Raw genomic sequence first — 17,095 nt, 5'->3', positions numbered from 1 at the left:
ATACTATATCTACAGCATTTCCTTGATCCACCCAATCAGTGATACCGTCATAGAAGGAAATTAAGTTAGTCTGACATGACTTATTAGTTACAAACCCATGCTGACTCTGTTTGATCACTTCATTCTTATCCAGGTATTGACTTACATGTTGTTTAATAATTTGTTCAAAGATCTTTCCTGGTATAGAAGTCAGACTCACCGGCCTATAGTTGCCTGGGTCCACCTTCTTCCCCTTTTTGAAGATAGGAACAACATTTGCTCTTCTCCAGTCTTCTGGCACTTCTCCTGTTCTCCAAGAATTTTCAAAGATTATGGAGAGTGGTTCAGAAATTTCTTCTGCTATCTCCTTCAGTACTCTGGGGTGTAATTCATCTGGACCTGGAGACTTGAATTCATTTAGGTTAGCTAAGTGTTTCCTCACTATCTTTCTGTTTATAGATATCCTGGATTCTTCTATTCCCTTAATAGGACAGTGAATAACAGTTGGTGTTACATTTCCTTTCTGAGAGAAAACAGATGCAAAATAGGAATTTAAAAGTTCAGCCTTCTCAACATCCTGTCTTACCATTTCATCATTTTCATCCTGTAAAAATCCTATAGCATCTTTGACTTTTCTTTTACTTTTGACATATCCCCAAAATCCTTTATTATTGCTTTTGACATCTCTTGCAAGCCTCAATTCATTTTCAGCTTTAGCTAATCTGATTTGTGCCCTGCAGATTCTGCAGACAGCATTATATTCTTCTTTAGATATGCCTCCCTCTTTCCATTTTATAAACATTTTTTTCTTCCTTTTTAGCATGTGCTTAAGTTCTGTGTTCACCCATCCTGGTTTCCTTAAATGCTTCCTATTCTTCCCTCTTTTCGGAATTGTTAACAACTGTGCTTTGAGAATTTCATTTTTCAAGATTTCCCATCCTTCCTGGACATTTTTGTCTTTAAGGATATCCAGCCATTGGATCCCTCCAATTATCTTTCTGAATCCCTTAAAATCTGCCTTTCTGAAATCTAACCTTGACGTCTGAGTCTTCACAGGTCTTCCGCCTCTAGTTATCCAAAATTCTAAAATAGCATGGTCGCTACCTCCTAGGGTTCCAGCCACTTTTACCTCCTCAACCATTTCCTCCCTGTTTATAAGGATTAGATCCAAGGTAGCAGTTCCCCTTGTTTTCTCCCCTACCTTTTGGAAGATAAAGTTGTCAGCAAGAGAGGATAAGAATTTCCTTGACCTGTTAGTTTTGCCTGAGAGAGATTCCCAACAAATGTCTGGATAGTTGAAATCTCCCATGACAACTATGTCATATTTTTTGGAGAACTTGGCCATTTGATGCATAAAGAGTTCATCCATATCTTCAGCTTGCACAGGCGGCCTGTAGTAAATGCCTACAATGGTGTCCTTTCCATTGTTCTGTCCTTGTATTCTTACCCAAACAGTTTCCACAGAACTCCCAGTCTCTGAAGCTTCAATCTCTGTGAAGATATATGCGTTTCTAACATACAATGCAACACCCCCTCCTCGTTTATCAAGTCTGTTTCTTGCAAATAAGTTGTATCCTTCTAGTCTTGTATTCCAATCATGTGTATCGTCCCACCAAGTTTCAGTGATTCCAATGACATCATATTTCTTTTCCTGTGTTAGTAGTTCCAATTCTCCTTGTTTGTTGCCCATGCTTTGTGCATTAGTATAGAAACATTTTAGTTTGTGATTGGTTTCTCTTTCTCCAATATTGTTATTAATTAGATTCTTTCGTCTTTGTTCTTCCTTTCCACTTCTATTAGCAGAGTTCTCAATAGCATTTGTCAGGTGTATGGCTTTTTCTGGTCTTTTGCTTCCCTTCCCATGTTGTTCTAGTTTAAAGCTCTCCTTACAAGTGTAGCAAGGCGACTTCCAAATACATGCTTTCCAGTCTTCGTAAGGTGCACCCCATCTCTAGCAAGTAGTCCATTCCGTGATCCAGAAATCCAAATCGTTGCTGACGGCACCATCGACGTAGCCAGTTGTTCACCTGCAGAATCTTATTCCACCTCCTTGTTCCATGGCCATCCACTGGGAGGATGGAAGAGAAGACCACCTGCGCTCCCAGTTCTTTCACTTTCTTGCCTAAGTCTTCAAAGTCTCTGCAGATGGTTTCCAGGTCGTTTCTTGCGGTGTCATTTGTCCCCACATGTAGTAGCAGGAATGGGTAGTCATCTGTAGGTCTGAAGAGTCCTGATATCCTGTCAGACACATCTTTAATTTTTGCACCTGGAAGACAGCACATTTCTCTTGACGTTATATCCGGTCTGCAGATAGCGGCCTCTGTTCCTCTCAACAGGGAATCCCCCATGACCACCACTCTCCGTTTCTTCTTCACAACATTTTTCTTTCTCCATCCAGGAGGACTCTGAAGGTGTACAAGGTTGCTGTTTGTTGGCAAAGTCTTATCCTGATGTATTTCTTCATCATTTTCCTGCGTGAGAGCCTGGTACTGGTTTCTGAGCAGTATGGGTGCTGACTGCCTCCTGATCCACCTGCTTCTCTGGGTCACATGTCTCCATTCCTCTGTTTCTTCAGGTGCACTTCGAATTTCTTCTCTTTCTGTAACATGAAGAGATAATTCTGCTCTGTCCAAGAACTCTTCACCTTCCTTAATGATCTTCAACGTAGCCAACCTCTCTTCGAGATTTTGCAACTTTTCCTCCAACAGGGACACAAGCTTGCATTTGTGGCATGTGAAGTTTGGCTTTTCCACTGGTAAGTCTGTGAACATGTAGCAAGAAATGCAGCTCACCAAATGGCTCCTGGCCTCTTCCATCTTGAGATTTCTTAAAAACGATGAAAGATGAGCCAAAATTCAAATATGCAAATGATCTCCTCAAGACTCTTCCCCTGGTTTTCCGATTTCCTCTTTTCAGCTGCAACGGCCAAAACCCAGTGATCGTTGAGCTCGCGGAGACTCTTCACTTATCCCAGAAGGCACTGGGAATATGCAAATGATCTCCTCAAGACTCTTCCCCTGGTTTTTCCGATTTCCTCTTTTCAGCTGCAACGGCCAAAACCCAGTGATCGTTGAGCTCGCGGAGACTCTTCACTTATCCCAGAAGGCACTGGGAATATGCAAATGATCTCCTCAAGACTCTTCCCCTGGTTTTCCGATTTCCTCTTTTCAGCTGCAACGGCCAAAACCCAGTGATCGTTGAGCTCGCGGAGACTCTTCACTTATCCCAGAAGGCACTGGGAATATGCAAATGATCTCCTCAAGACTCTTCCCCTGGTTTTCCGATTTCCTCTTTTCAGCTGCAACGGCCAAAACCCAGTGATCGTTGAGCTCGCGGAGACTCTTCACTTATCCCAGAAGGCACTGGGAATATGCAAATGATCTCCTCAAGACTCTTCCCCTGGTTTTCCGATTTCCTCTTTTCAGCTGCAACGGCCAAAACCCAGTGATCGTTGAGCTCGCGGAGACTCTTCACTTATCCCAGAAGGCACTGGGAATATGCAAATGATCTCCTCAAGACTCTTCCCCTGGTTTTCCGATTTCCTCTTTTCAGCTGCAACGGCCAAAACCCAGTGATCGTTGAGCTCGCGGAGACTCTTCACTTATCCCAGAAGGCACTGGGAATATGCAAATGATCTCCTCAAGACTCTTCCCCTGGTTTTCCGATTTCCTCTTTTCAGCTGCAACGGCCAAAACCCAGTGATCGTTGAGCTCGCGGAGACTCTTCACTTATCCCAGAAGGCACTGGGAATATGCAAATGATCTCCTCAAGACTCTTCCCCTGGTTTTCCGATTTCCTCTTTTCAGCTGCAACGGCCAAAACCCAGTGATCGTTGAGCTCGCGGAGACTCTTCACTTATCCCAGAAGGCACTGGGAATATGCAAATGATCTCCTCAAGACTCTTCCCCTGGTTTTCCGATTTCCTCTTTTCAGCTGCAACGGCCAAAACCCAGTGATCGTTGAGCTCGCGGAGACTCTTCACTTATCCCAGAAGGCACTGGGAATATGCAAATGATCTCCTCAAGACTCTTCCCCTGGTTTTCCGATTTCCTCTTTTCAGCTGCAACGGCCAAAACCCAGTGATCGTTGAGCTCGCGGAGACTCTTCACTTATCCCAGAAGGCACTGGGAATATGCAAATGATCTCCTCAAGACTCTTCCCCTGGTTTTCCGATTTCCTCTTTTCAGCTGCAACGGCCAAAACCCAGTGATCGTTGAGCTCGCGGAGACTCTTCACTTATCCCAGAAGGCACTGGGAATATGCAAATGATCTCCTCAAGACTCTTCCCCTGGTTTTCCGATTTCCTCTTTTCAGCTGCAACGGCCAAAACCCAGTGATCGTTGAGCTCGCGGAGACTCTTCACTTATCCCAGAAGGCACTGGGAATATGCAAATGATCTCCTCAAGACTCTTCCCCTGGTTTTCCGATTTCCTCTTTTCAGCTGCAACGGCCAAAACCCAGTGATCGTTGAGCTCGCGGAGACTCTTCACTTATCCCAGAAGGCACTGGGAATATGCAAATGATCTCCTCAAGACTCTTCCCCTGGTTTTCCGATTTCCTCTTTTCAGCTGCAACGGCCAAAACCCAGTGATCGTTGAGCTCGCGGAGACTCTTCACTTATCCCAGAAGGCACTGGGAATATGCAAATGATCTCCTCAAGACTCTTCCCCTGGTTTTCCGATTTCCTCTTTTCAGCTGCAACGGCCAAAACCCAGTGATCGTTGAGCTCGCGGAGGCTCTTCACTTATCCCAGAAGGCACTGGGAATATGCAAATGATCTCCTCAAGACTCTTCCCCTGGTTTTCCGATTTCCTCTTTTCAGCTGCAACGGCCAAAACCCAGTGATCGTTGAGCTCGCGGAGGCTCTTCACTTATCCCAGAAGGCACTGGGAATATGCAAATGATCTCCTCAAGACTCTTCCCCTGGTTTTCCGATTTCCTCTTTTCAGCTGCAACGGCCAAAACCCAGTGATCGTTGAGCTCGCGGAGGCTCTTCACTTATCCCAGAAGGCACTGGGAATATGCAAATGATCTCCTCAAGACTCTTCCCCTGGTTTTCCGATTTCCTCTTTTCAGCTGCAACGGCCAAAACCCAGTGATCGTTGAGCTCGCGGAGACTCTTCACTTATCCCAGAAGGCACTGGGAATATGCAAATGATCTCCTCAAGACTCTTCCCCTGGTTTTCCGATTTCCTCTTTTCAGCTGCAACGGCCAAAACCCAGTGATCGTTGAGCTCGCGGAGACTCTTCACTTATCCCAGAAGGCACTGGGAATATGCAAATGATCTCCTCAAGACTCTTCCCCTGGTTTTCCGATTTCCTCTTTTCAGCTGCAACGGCCAAAACCCAGTGATCGTTGAGCTCGCGGAGACTCTTCACTTATCCCAGAAGGCACTGGGAATATGCAAATGATCTCCTCAAGACTCTTCCCCTGGTTTTCCGATTTCCTCTTTTCAGCTGCAACGGCCAAAACCCAGTGATCGTTGAGCTCGCGGAGGCTCTTCACTTATCCCAGAAGGCACTGGGAATATGCAAATGATCTCCTCAAGACTCTTCCCCTGGTTTTCCGATTTCCTCTTTTCAGCTGCAACGGCCAAAACCCAGTGATCGTTGAGCTCGCGGAGGCTCTTCACTTATCCCAGAAGGCACTGGGAATATGCAAATGATCTCCTCAAGACTCTTCCCCTGGTTTTCCGATTTCCTCTTTTCAGCTGCAACGGCCAAAACCCAGTGATCGTTGAGCTCGCGGAGACTCTTCACTTATCCCAGAAGGCACTGGGAATATGCAAATGATCTCCTCAAGACTCTTCCCCTGGTTTTCCGATTTCCTCTTTTCAGCTGCAACGGCCAAAACCCAGTGATCGTTGAGCTCGCGGAGACTCTTCACTTATCCCAGAAGGCACTGGGAATATGCAAATGATCTCCTCAAGACTCTTCCCCTGGTTTTCCGATTTCCTCTTTTCAGCTGCAACGGCCAAAACCCAGTGATCGTTGAGCTCGCGGAGACTCTTCACTTATCCCAGAAGGCACTGGGAATATGCAAATGATCTCCTCAAGACTCTTCCCCTGGTTTTCCGATTTCCTCTTTTCAGCTGCAACGGCCAAAACCCAGTGATCGTTGAGCTCGCGGAGACTCTTCACTTATCCCAGAAGGCACTGGGAATATGCAAATGATCTCCTCAAGACTCTTCCCCTGGTTTAGGGTGCTGTAAATGCACTACTCCCAACTAAGACTTGGGGGCACAACAGGGGGCCCGAAGCAGGCTACAGCTGTCTGCCGTACAAGTAGAGTTCTTGGGAACATCTGTCAGGAGGCACTCCAGTGTAACTCAGTACTGGGAGTACTTCACACTTAAAGGCGCTATAAAAGGAGACGTTCAGAAAGGCACATGTTGGCGGAGTGTTGGAAGGGAGCATTCCATCTGGCCTGGAGGTTGATTGAGTCCCTGACCCGGATGACACGGCACGGAGGCAGGCACCTGTGTGTGTGCTACAGACTGTGAGTAAAGCTTTGGAACTACAAGCCTGGTGTCCTCCATTGATTCTTGCGCCAACACACCCAGCACCACTACATCAGGGTACCAGTTTCTACACCACTTGTGCCTCTACTCTACCCCTACATCTACACTGCCCTGGGGCTACAGCTCCACCTGTGGGGAGCTTCACCATCTTGGCTGCAACACACCACCAGCCCCAGAGGATCTGCACGCAGCGTCGGCTCAACATCTCACTTGCCGAACACTACAGGTGGCGTCACAAACTATTCATCAATTCTATTTCATTGTTTTTTCACCCCCTTTTGCCATGGAGCGCCAGGGCCACGGACCAGGTCACAGTTTCCGTGACATCTCCCACTGAGATCAACAGGCCCGGTGCCGAGTACCCCGATAGCCCTGGCTGGGCGCCCCATAGCCACTGCCAGACATTTCTGGCAGCAGCTTACCTCTTAGAGAATGAAAGAATCAGCAGTTCAAAATTGGACGGACATGCAGGATCCGTGTCCCAGACATCATCCAACAGAGGACACTCAGAAGTCCCCCATACACATTAGACTGTTGGCTGAACTCATTAATATCGGCGGGAGCGGTCCTTTACTGGCTCTAGCAAGCACCGATTGGTAGCATAAGGATTTTTGTTCGATTCCATTTTTATGTAGAAATTTTCATGAGACATGTATATGAACAATTGTTGAAGCATTCATTAGCTACCCTACCTGCATACATTGAACTAATTTACGTATAAAAGATGTGATTAACGCTAAATAACCAGCTGGCTTTTTAGAGAATTAGGCGCATCTCACCACTACCATGCGCTTCCATCAAGAATCTATCCCACTCCAACTGGAGCAACATTGTTGTCGAAATGTACACAATCAAAGGGGTGTAAATTTGGTGGACTTACCGGACAGGTTTTTCTACGCCCATCCAGCCCTACATCTGCCCAAGAGTCAAATTGGAAATTGTTTTATACCAGAAAACAGGCAAAAACACCTTGATGAATCAGGCCCTGTAGCTAAAAATTATCCACAGACACTTAAACCCCTTTCCCTAAAATAGAATTTCATGTTTTCCACTGTCTGGTAGAAATCTATTGCAATAGGAACTGAGGAAAGAATTGACTGATAAGACTGAGCATTTATGAGATGGCTATTTATCAATGCCAGGCCTCCACGGACTGCCAACATCACAGAACAAATGTGTCACAAAAATGAAATCCCGCGAAAATCAAGTGTTTTCCCTAGACAGCATATTTTGTTTTTCATTAGCCAAATAGTTGGAAGTCTCTACAGAACAAACATGGCAACTCATCAAAAAAGATCCATCTAGTAGAATTTAATTGGTTGCTCAGCTCGTCTGAACATCTTTTTAGTGATACAATTATGAAATCTCGCCTGTCAATTTTGTCAGTTTTGTTTGCTCTTTATTGGATTAGATAGCATGAGAGGACATACAGTAATTGCTGACTCCGTCTCCTGCGCCGACCATTGCTTTGGATGGTAAGGTCACAATGACCTTAGGCTTTTCCAGTTGTTTATCTTCTCAGCTGTCTCATTACATCAGAAGTTATCCTATATTTTCCCAGTGTACCAGTCGCTCTTGTGCCTCGCTGCATGGTTTCCTCCACAGAATATTACTTAATGCAGTTATTACATATTGTTTGTATTTACTAAGCCAATCATGCATTTACTAAAGCGAACCCTACTATATCTCATGCTTGAAAGGTCTTAGCTTTGGGTCTGAAGGCAAAAGAGTGATCTTACAGAATTTTCACTTCTATCATTAAAGCCATGTAAGATTTACGTGCTGTTTATCGATTACGTTGGAGCAGAATTCGATTCATGCTTGCCCTGAACATAGCCAGCCACCCAGCCTTCTATAACATCACAAAGCAAATGCTGAAAGCACCACTGCCAAAGCCAAATAATGGGACTGTGAGGTCTGATGTCTAATCAATGCGTTCCTCTGCTGCTGATCTACTGTGGACATTGATTTCCAATGGTTACACATTACAGACAGTAAATCTGAATGGCAGCAAGCAATCTGTAGATGAGCGGCAGTGCAAATGATAATGCTAGCATGCGTCCGAGTCCACGCTGTATACCAAAGCTGACTTACATTACTGATGGATTTATGTAAAGCTTCACCCAGAGAGTGCCGCTATGAAAAGAAGATCACACAAGTAAAGGAAAACACTAAGGAAAAGAAAGTAGGACACATAGGCAACAGAGAGAACAGTAGTTATGCACAGAACACACACGTATGACATATGTACATTTAAGACATGTCATTGGTGAACACTGCAGGCAGTGATGTCACCAAAGTCTGACATAAAAGGCTGAACATGAACCTTTTATGGCTTGTTATATACAAGTTACATAACAGAATATACACATAACATAACACAGTATGTGGCAGATTTATGGCAGTAATTACTGCAACGGAAAAGGAGTCTAACATTCACAACAATTAAAATTAAACTACATATAAAGTATGTAGGGGACTTAGCCCCTGTAGATTTATTCCTCTAGTATAGATTTCAGTGGTTTAGTTGCCAGAGAAAAAAATATTTATATCACATTCAAATAAGGGGGCTTTGGTGCACCCTAGGTGTGCCTAAGAGCTCAGTGCACTTTTACGCCCCTAAAGTTGTATATTAAACACACAAAAAGCCCAAAAGAAATATAAATGGGTATTAACTCAAAAGAACTTAGAAAACAACGATTGGTTATAAATACAATAACCACTAAAAAGTATAACCCATAAAAATGTTTTATTATAATTTAAATAGTTAAAAGAATTGTTTACAGTGCATCAATAGTACTGGGCATTATATAAAGTTAGGGGACCAACATCATACATAGTATTCAGTAGTGTTTTTAAGCCTAATCTAGCAAGTTATAACAACTACATATCATAAAAATCTAAATATCACTTTTACACATATAATATGCATAAATAGTAAAAACAAGCAGGATGGCAACACTTACATATATAAAAATGATGAGACAGATCCCCACCACCCCAACGCACGTTTCGTATTAGAACTTCATCAGGAGGCGTGTGATGAAGTTTTAATACGAAACGTGCGTTGAGAGAGTGGCTGCTAGAGTGTTGAAAATTGACATATGAAAAAGTGCTCAGAATACAAACTGAAGGGGTGTAATGGTGCCCTGCCCCATTGTCCAAACCCAAGGCTCACTAAAGTCGCCTCTTTTGCATATGAAATAAATCTTTTTTTTTTCCTGACAACTAAATTACTAAATTCTTTACTACAGATATGATATTAAAGAGGACCTGTCTCTTGCTCAAATAAATTGAGTTACCGTCAATGGCTGTAAAAATCCTGAAACTCCCCTGATTCTGCCACATTTTTCCATGTTGCGCTATGTCGCTCCATTGCAGAGATATTCTCATTTATTGCTTTTGGCGTGCAGTACCGCATGTGAAATCTCTGTTAGTAGTGCAATTGGGCAATTCTACAGTTTTTTTTCCTAGGGGTACAGTATGTGCTTTCATCCCTTCCTCCCAGATGCTGCTCGACATCGCCGAGACTGCAAGACCAAATTCTGAGCTGTGACTGACAGCTTGTGGTAAGGGTAAAAGCGCACAAGCTCAGAGAAGACTGTAAAGATGCACCCAGTTGCACTACAAGCAGAGATTGGACATATTGTACTCCAGAAGAAATAAATGTGAATATCTCTGCAATATAGCGATGCAGCGCAAAATGGAATAGAGTGGCAGAATCAGGAAAGCTCAGAGATATAAGGTGTTTAACTCAATTTTTTTAGTAAGCAATAGGTCCTTTTTAAGAACTAATTCACCTACATACTTGTATAAGTAGCACTTTGAAGTGACAAAACCCATTTAAAATCTTTTTGCTAAATCTAAGTGGTAGATGGAAACCAGCATATGCATAGGTATCTGCCAAGCCAATTTACGAACCTTTCTGCAGCAAATCTGTTGTGTGTGAACATACCTTATGGACAGAAATATTGGTGACTGTCCAATTCATTTCAATGTGGCTTGCAGACATTCATGAACTTGTTAGCAAAACAATCTCTTGCAAGTAAATATTCCCTTAAAGTTAGACTGGATGTATTGATTACCAGTACTTGTATTTTCTAACATGGAAACATTGTAGCAAGTAGATGGTAAAGTTGACAATAACAAAATTGGATCTTAAATTAGTTGTTCACTAATGTTCCTGCAATATAAATGGTTAAGCGAAAATAATGGTCCTTGGTGTGAAAAGTGGAGCATGATGTATATTTAACCTGGGATATTTCTTTGTATCAAAAACATTGTTATACATCTTGAGTAAACCTGATATGTTTTGTCAGACATGACATAAATATCCTCCACACTTGTTATTCTACACATACTTAAAAGCAACAAAAGGCAGCTTTCCGTACATCAGAGAGATCTTGTGGGAAAATTAATCACACATCTACTTTACTATAATGTTGTGTACTATAGTTACAGCACTTGAAGGGTTTTTCCAGAATTATAATATTGATGGCCTATTCTTGAAGATGTACACTACATTTAATTAGCTTAAAAACTGGCCCATAGTGGTCCCAAAATAAAAAAAAAAAATAGAAACAGCTAATACTTGACTACAGGACATCCAGCACTTCTCCGTACCACTGAAGCAGTAATCACGTTGCATCTGAGCGAATAGAAAGAGCTAGGGGACTGGTAGTCCGCAAGAAGTCATCTAACATGCCAGGAGACCACCAAGGGACACCAGCAGCAGTACTGAGGAGTGACGGTGGGGCCCATTTTTTAAACCCTTTTTTATAATGGGCCATTAATATGAGATTGCTTGGTGTCTCTTTGAATAGCTAGATGAAGGATGCCCAAAGCTCCAGTGAGTACTGTGACCCTATTATTGTTTATCAGGGGATAGTTCATGTGCCTATATTCTATCTTACTGCAGCGCAAATGAATGTGACTGAATGGCAATACCAATGGCAAGACTCCTTCAATCTGAAATTGGCTGCCCACTGTAAGAATAGGTAATTGATACCGTACTCATGGAAAACCCTTTTAAAACCATGCTCACATGTTTTCTGGGGGTTTCTTTTTTGTGAGCATGTGATCAGGCTTGAGGGGCTTCTGTGGTTTTATATACCGTAATTATTCCGTAAACAACTTAAATAAGCTCTCCCATGAAGATTTTTTTAAGAAATCTGTGTGTATGTGATGTAGTGTGAGTGTATTATATACTTAGCTACTGACATTTTCTCTGGGATCCAGCATCGCTCTGCTCCTCTTCTCAGTGACGTCACTCTCTTCAGTTTATTCGGCTCACTCTATTCTTTATGCGTGAGTCAGAAGTCTCTTGACTTACGCTCTGCTCCTCTTCTCAGTGACGTCACTCTCTTCAGTTTATTCGGCTCACGCTATTCTTTATGCGTGAGTCAGAAGTCTCTTGACTTACACTGTAAAAGTTACTTTCAGGTCTCGCAGTGTGCAGCGTCACCCAAAGAGTGTAAAGAGTGGTGAGGTCACTGAGAAGAGGAGCAGTGCGATGCTGGACACTAGACAAGCAAAAGGTGACAGTATTAACACTAATATTATATGCACATTTACATAGATATATTAAAAAAACATTCATGGGAGTGCTTTTTGTGTCACTCGCAAGCGAAAAACACTACATTTGACTTTTTTACACATGCTAATTTGTACATCTGGGTCAGAGGTACCATTGGTGTGCCCAAGTGGTGAGGGGGCCCAATTCAACTTTCAAAGCAGCAAGCAGTTTGGGTTACAGACACATAAAAGGGTACATTATGGTACTGGACTGCAAAGGTCTCATATACAGTGGCTTGCAAAAGCATTCACAACCTGGAATTTCACTGTTTTTTGAGAGTTTCATGTAAAGAACTTGCGTACGACATGGAACATTTGGTTTTCTTTTTATTGTGAAGCAAATATCAAATAGGGTGCAATAACTCAAAACGTCAGTGTGCATAACTATTCACTCTCCCTAAAGTCAGCACTTTGTAGAGCCTCCTTTTGTGGCAATTACAGCTGCAATTTACTTTGGATAAGTCTCTGAGCTTTCCACATCTTGCCACTGGGATTTTTGCCCATTCCTCAAGGCAAAACTGCTCCATCTCCTTCATAAAAGGTGTGTATATACTGACAGACCATGTAACACAGGGGGATCTTCCTTTGACTTAATTACTGAAGGTAATTGCTTGAACCGTTAATTTTTAGTGGTTTTATAGCTAAAGGGTGGAATGCATATGCACATGACAATTTTCAGTTATTTGATCCCATAAATCTAATTTATGCATACATTTTTCTCACTTCACCAACTTAAACTACTGTATATAGTGCTGATGCATCACACACAAATCAGATTACAAAAATATTTAAAATAGTTTGCAATGTAACAAAATAGATAAAAAACATGGGAGTGAATACTTTCACAAGACACTTTATTGTTCTTGCACATTTTTCTGTGTCCACTCCTGCTATAAATGTACATATGCAACCAATGAAATGTATGTAAGCAACCAATCACCATTTTTAAAGTATATTTAAAATATTCACACATTAGATGTGTGTAGTTTAAAAGCAATATTTCTATAAACCTCCCTGCTCTCCCTCTGTATCCCCTGACAATGAGCTGAACGATGGAAATCCATCTACTGGGAGCCCTAGCTATGAGATGTTATTGCCGGGTGAATTTACCACTAAGCATTCACTTTGCTGGAGGGAAAAGAAAGCATTTTACGGCTTCTACTGAAATCAATAGACCATTCTTGTAATTCAAAATCCACTAAGTCCCCCGGAGTAAGAACCGCTCGGCGTGGCAGCTGACTCTTAGAGTAGTATGTCCGCAGCAGGCTTCTCATCTCTTACCTTCATATAACCAATAAGCACATATGATGAAATGCGGACACTGGTATAAAAGCACCCACCTTTCTAATGCTCCTTTTTAGTCTTGATTTAATGTCAGCTTTTATCACAATCTAATTAGATGTGCTGCCAGCTATTTCATCTATTAATTCTCTACACCTTATTAATAAAATATGGTGAATTACTGTACATCTTGTTAAAGATTTCTTGGAAAGGTTAACTAAGTACAGATCTGTAATCCTGGAGAAGAATTATGGAAATGAAGAATGTATTAAAGGAATTGTTCTCTTTCAAGAAAAGCTAATTCCTTGGTGCAGGCTATTAAAAGAGAAACAAACTACGCTGCCCTCGCCTTCCCTGGGTCCACCGGCAAGTCTCACCCTGGCTCTGGCTGCAGCTCTGACATAATGTCGACAGCGTTACAGCCAATCAGTGAGCTAAGTGGCTCTGAACGGGGTGTTCCAATCTAGACGGAACACCCCACTCAAAGCCACCAAATTCACTGATTGGCTGCTTCACTGTCAACGTGACGTCAGCGCAACAGGCAAAGCCAGACACCGGGACCATAAAGGCAGTGATTCGTCAAGACTGGGATTATTCATGCCAGTCCTGATTAGGGGGCATGGTGGAGTTAGCGGTCCCTGAATCAGTAAGAGGCATTGCCTCTGAATGAATCATGTATATCTTAAAAGCGATGTGCACCTCATACTCCAGTGAAACAGCTCCACAACTTGTCATGAATTAAAACAAGCAGTCACAGCTCCGCTTATTTTGATGGAGCTGGTCAAAACAGGAATGAAAATGCAAAAGTTGCAAAATCTTTGCACAACCATGCAAAGCACAAAGAACTGCGACTTTTCAAAGTGTTTTATGATAGATTTCCGACACAAATGCTTTGATGAATCGAGGCTTAGTGTCTTGTTATTCCAAGTACATTGTACCAAAGGCTCTGTAAATGGTCCTCCTCCCTTCTCCATCTACACCTATAGTTGACAATCTCATCAATTGTTGAAGTCTTTAGTACAATCTACAGTGGCTTGAGAGAGTATTCCCCCCATTCCCGGCATTTTTCATGTTTTGCTATCTCACAACTTGGAATTTCACTGTTTTATTGATTTGTCTTTTTTATTGTGAAGCAGAAAAGGACAAAACAGCTGAAAACTTCAGTGTTCATAACTATTCACACCCCTATAGTCAGTACTTTGTAGAGCAATTAAACTGGCAAGTCGCTTTAGATAAGTCTCTATGAGCTTTCCACATCTTGTCACTATGATTTTTGCCCATTCCTCAAGGCAAAACTGTTCCAGCTCCTTTAACTTAGATGGTTTACGCTGATGAACAGCAATCTTAAAGTCTGACCACAGATTCTCAGTTGGGTTAAGGTCTGGGCTTTGACGAAGCCACCCCAAAACATTTAAATGTTTCCCCTTAAACCACTCTAGTGTTGCTTTAGAAGAATGTTTTGTGTCATTGTCTTGTTGGAAGGTGAACCTGAGTCCCATTCTCAAATCACTGACAGGCTGAAACAGGTTTTTCACAATCCATCTTCACCTCAACTCGGACCATTTTCCCTCTCTCTGCTGCCGAAAAACATCCCCACATTATGATGTGGTCACCACCATGTTTCTCTGTGAGGATGGTATTCTTGTGGTGATGAGCTGTGTTCAAATGGTGCCAGACATAGCGTTTACAGTACCTTGGTGGCAAAAAAATTCAATTTTGGTCTCATCCAACCACAGCACCTTCCTCCATACATTTGGGGAGTCTTTTGGCAAACTCTAAACGAGCTTTACAATTGTTGTGTGTAAGTTATGGCTTTTTACTTTCTTGGCAGATTTGTTGTGGTACCATGTTCTTTCCATTTCATGATAATGGATTTGATGGTGATCCAGGGGATCAGTACTTCTCAACAACTTTGTCCCTGACTTGTGTGGAGATCTTCTTGATCTTCATGGTGTTGTTTGGTTAGTGGTGCCTCTTCCTACTGGTGTTGCAGCCTCTGTGACCTTTCAAAAAAAGTGTTTATATACTGACAGACAGCTAAAAGGGATGAATACATATGCACATGCCAATTTTTAGTTATTTGATCCCATGAATTTAATTTATGCCTATATTTTTCTCACTTAACTTCACCAACTTATACTATTTACTGCTGATGCACCACACACAAATTAGATTGCAAAAATATTTAAACACAGGTTGTAATGTAACAAAATAGGTAAAAAGCCAGGGGGTGAATACTTGCGCAAGCCACTGTATGTGCAGTTGAGACCCAAATCCACAGTATTGGATTGCTCCCAAACTAGACATCCTACTATATTGTGACAGTGGTTAAACAAGGATAAGATTATCACATCAAACACCCAAAATATTTTCATCCGTTATGAACACCCCCACAATCACTTTCTACTGTACATAAGTACATTGCATAGTTGTCATATTTATCCCCATTTAAAGGGGTTGACCATAACTATTTCTCTTGGCCAGTAGAAGCCAGGAGCTGTTCGGACCTGTAAAATTAAAAAAAAAAGCTCAAACTATCTGACATATCTGGAGCTGTGTACGCTATTCCTCATACTGTAGATTGGAAGTTTGCTTGGGCATGGCACCTGCCTACGTTATCCTCTCATTGCCTGTATTGCATTATCACATAATTGTGCTATATACCAGTTCTTCTCACAAAATTAGAATATCAAAGAGTTAATTTATTTCAGTTTTTCAATACAAAAGTGAAACTCATATATTACATAGTCATTAAAACCAGTGATCTATTTCAAGTGTTTATTTCTGTTAATGTTAATGATTATGAAAACCTAAAAGTCAATATCTCAGTAAATTAGAATACTTTATAACACCAGCTTAAAAAATGATTTTAAAATCCGAGATGTTGGTCTACTGAAATGTAAATCTCTCATCTTCCTCTTTAAACCAGGCATTGGTCATTTTGGACAGTGTGGACAGGTGCCAAGTCCTGCTGGAGAATGAAATTTCCATCTCCAAAAAGCTTGTCGGTAGAGGGAAGCATGAAGTGCTCTAAAATTTCCTGGTAGACGGCTCCTCTAACTTTGGTCTTAATAAAACACAATGGACCTACACCAGCAGATGACACGGCTCCCGAAACCATCACTGATTGTGGAAACTTCACACTAGACCTCAAGCAGCTTGGATTGTGTGTCTCTCCACTCTTCCTCCAGACTCTGGGGCCTTGATTTCCAAATTAAATGCAAAATTTACTTTCATCTGAAAACAACACCTTTGACCACTGAGTGACAGTCTAGTTCTTTTTTTCTTTGGCCCAAGTAAGGCTGGTTTCACATTTGCGTTTTTTTTCCGCGGTATTTTAGCGCTAAATAGCGCATGCGTTTTTTTTCCTATACTTTGCATGGGATGCGCTTATGTGCGCATACACATGCGTTTGCATGCGTTTTTTTGCGGTATGCGCTCGGGCGCACAAAATGCAACCTGTTGCATTTTTTGTGCGTCCGACTTGCCTCAAAAAAACGCATGCGCGCGCAATGCGTTTTTTTACAGCAAGACACCCATTATAAGTCTATGGTGAGCATATGTGCGCATTGGCATGCTTATGTATGCGTTTTTTTGCACATGCGTTTTTTTTTTACCATTAGTTTAGACAATGGAATTTAGGGGTTTTGGTTAGAGTTAGGGTTAGTTAAGGGGGTTTAGGGTTAGGGTCAGGGTTAGGATCAGGGTATGGTTTGGTTAAGGGTTAGGGTTAGGGTCAG

The 17,095-nt window shown here is 42.2% G+C and overlaps 1 protein-coding gene across 5 annotated transcripts in view; it reads right to left on the bottom strand.

Moving 5' to 3' along the window:
- FAM184A (family with sequence similarity 184 member A) overlaps window positions 1-17,095 on the bottom strand; it is a 384,174-nt gene that overhangs the window by 62,420 nt on the left and 304,659 nt on the right. For 3 of the 5 annotated variants that reach the window (XM_073575923.1, XM_073575927.1, XM_073575925.1), the window contains one exon: window positions 8,595-8,636. The exons of the other annotated variants lie outside the window; for them this stretch is intronic. In XM_073575923.1, the coding sequence (XP_073432024.1) occupies window positions 8,595-8,636 (42 nt within the window). The remainder of the gene's footprint in view (window positions 1-8,594; window positions 8,637-17,095) is intronic. 5 annotated transcript variants of the gene reach the window in all.

Source organism: Dendrobates tinctorius, unplaced genomic scaffold (genome assembly GCF_039654945.1).
Source record: "Dendrobates tinctorius isolate UK_male_01 unplaced genomic scaffold, ASM3965494v1 ptg000046l, whole genome shotgun sequence".
Lineage (NCBI taxonomy): Eukaryota > Metazoa > Chordata > Amphibia > Anura > Dendrobatidae > Dendrobates > Dendrobates tinctorius.
This window is presented reverse-complemented; position numbering and strand designations above follow the sequence as displayed.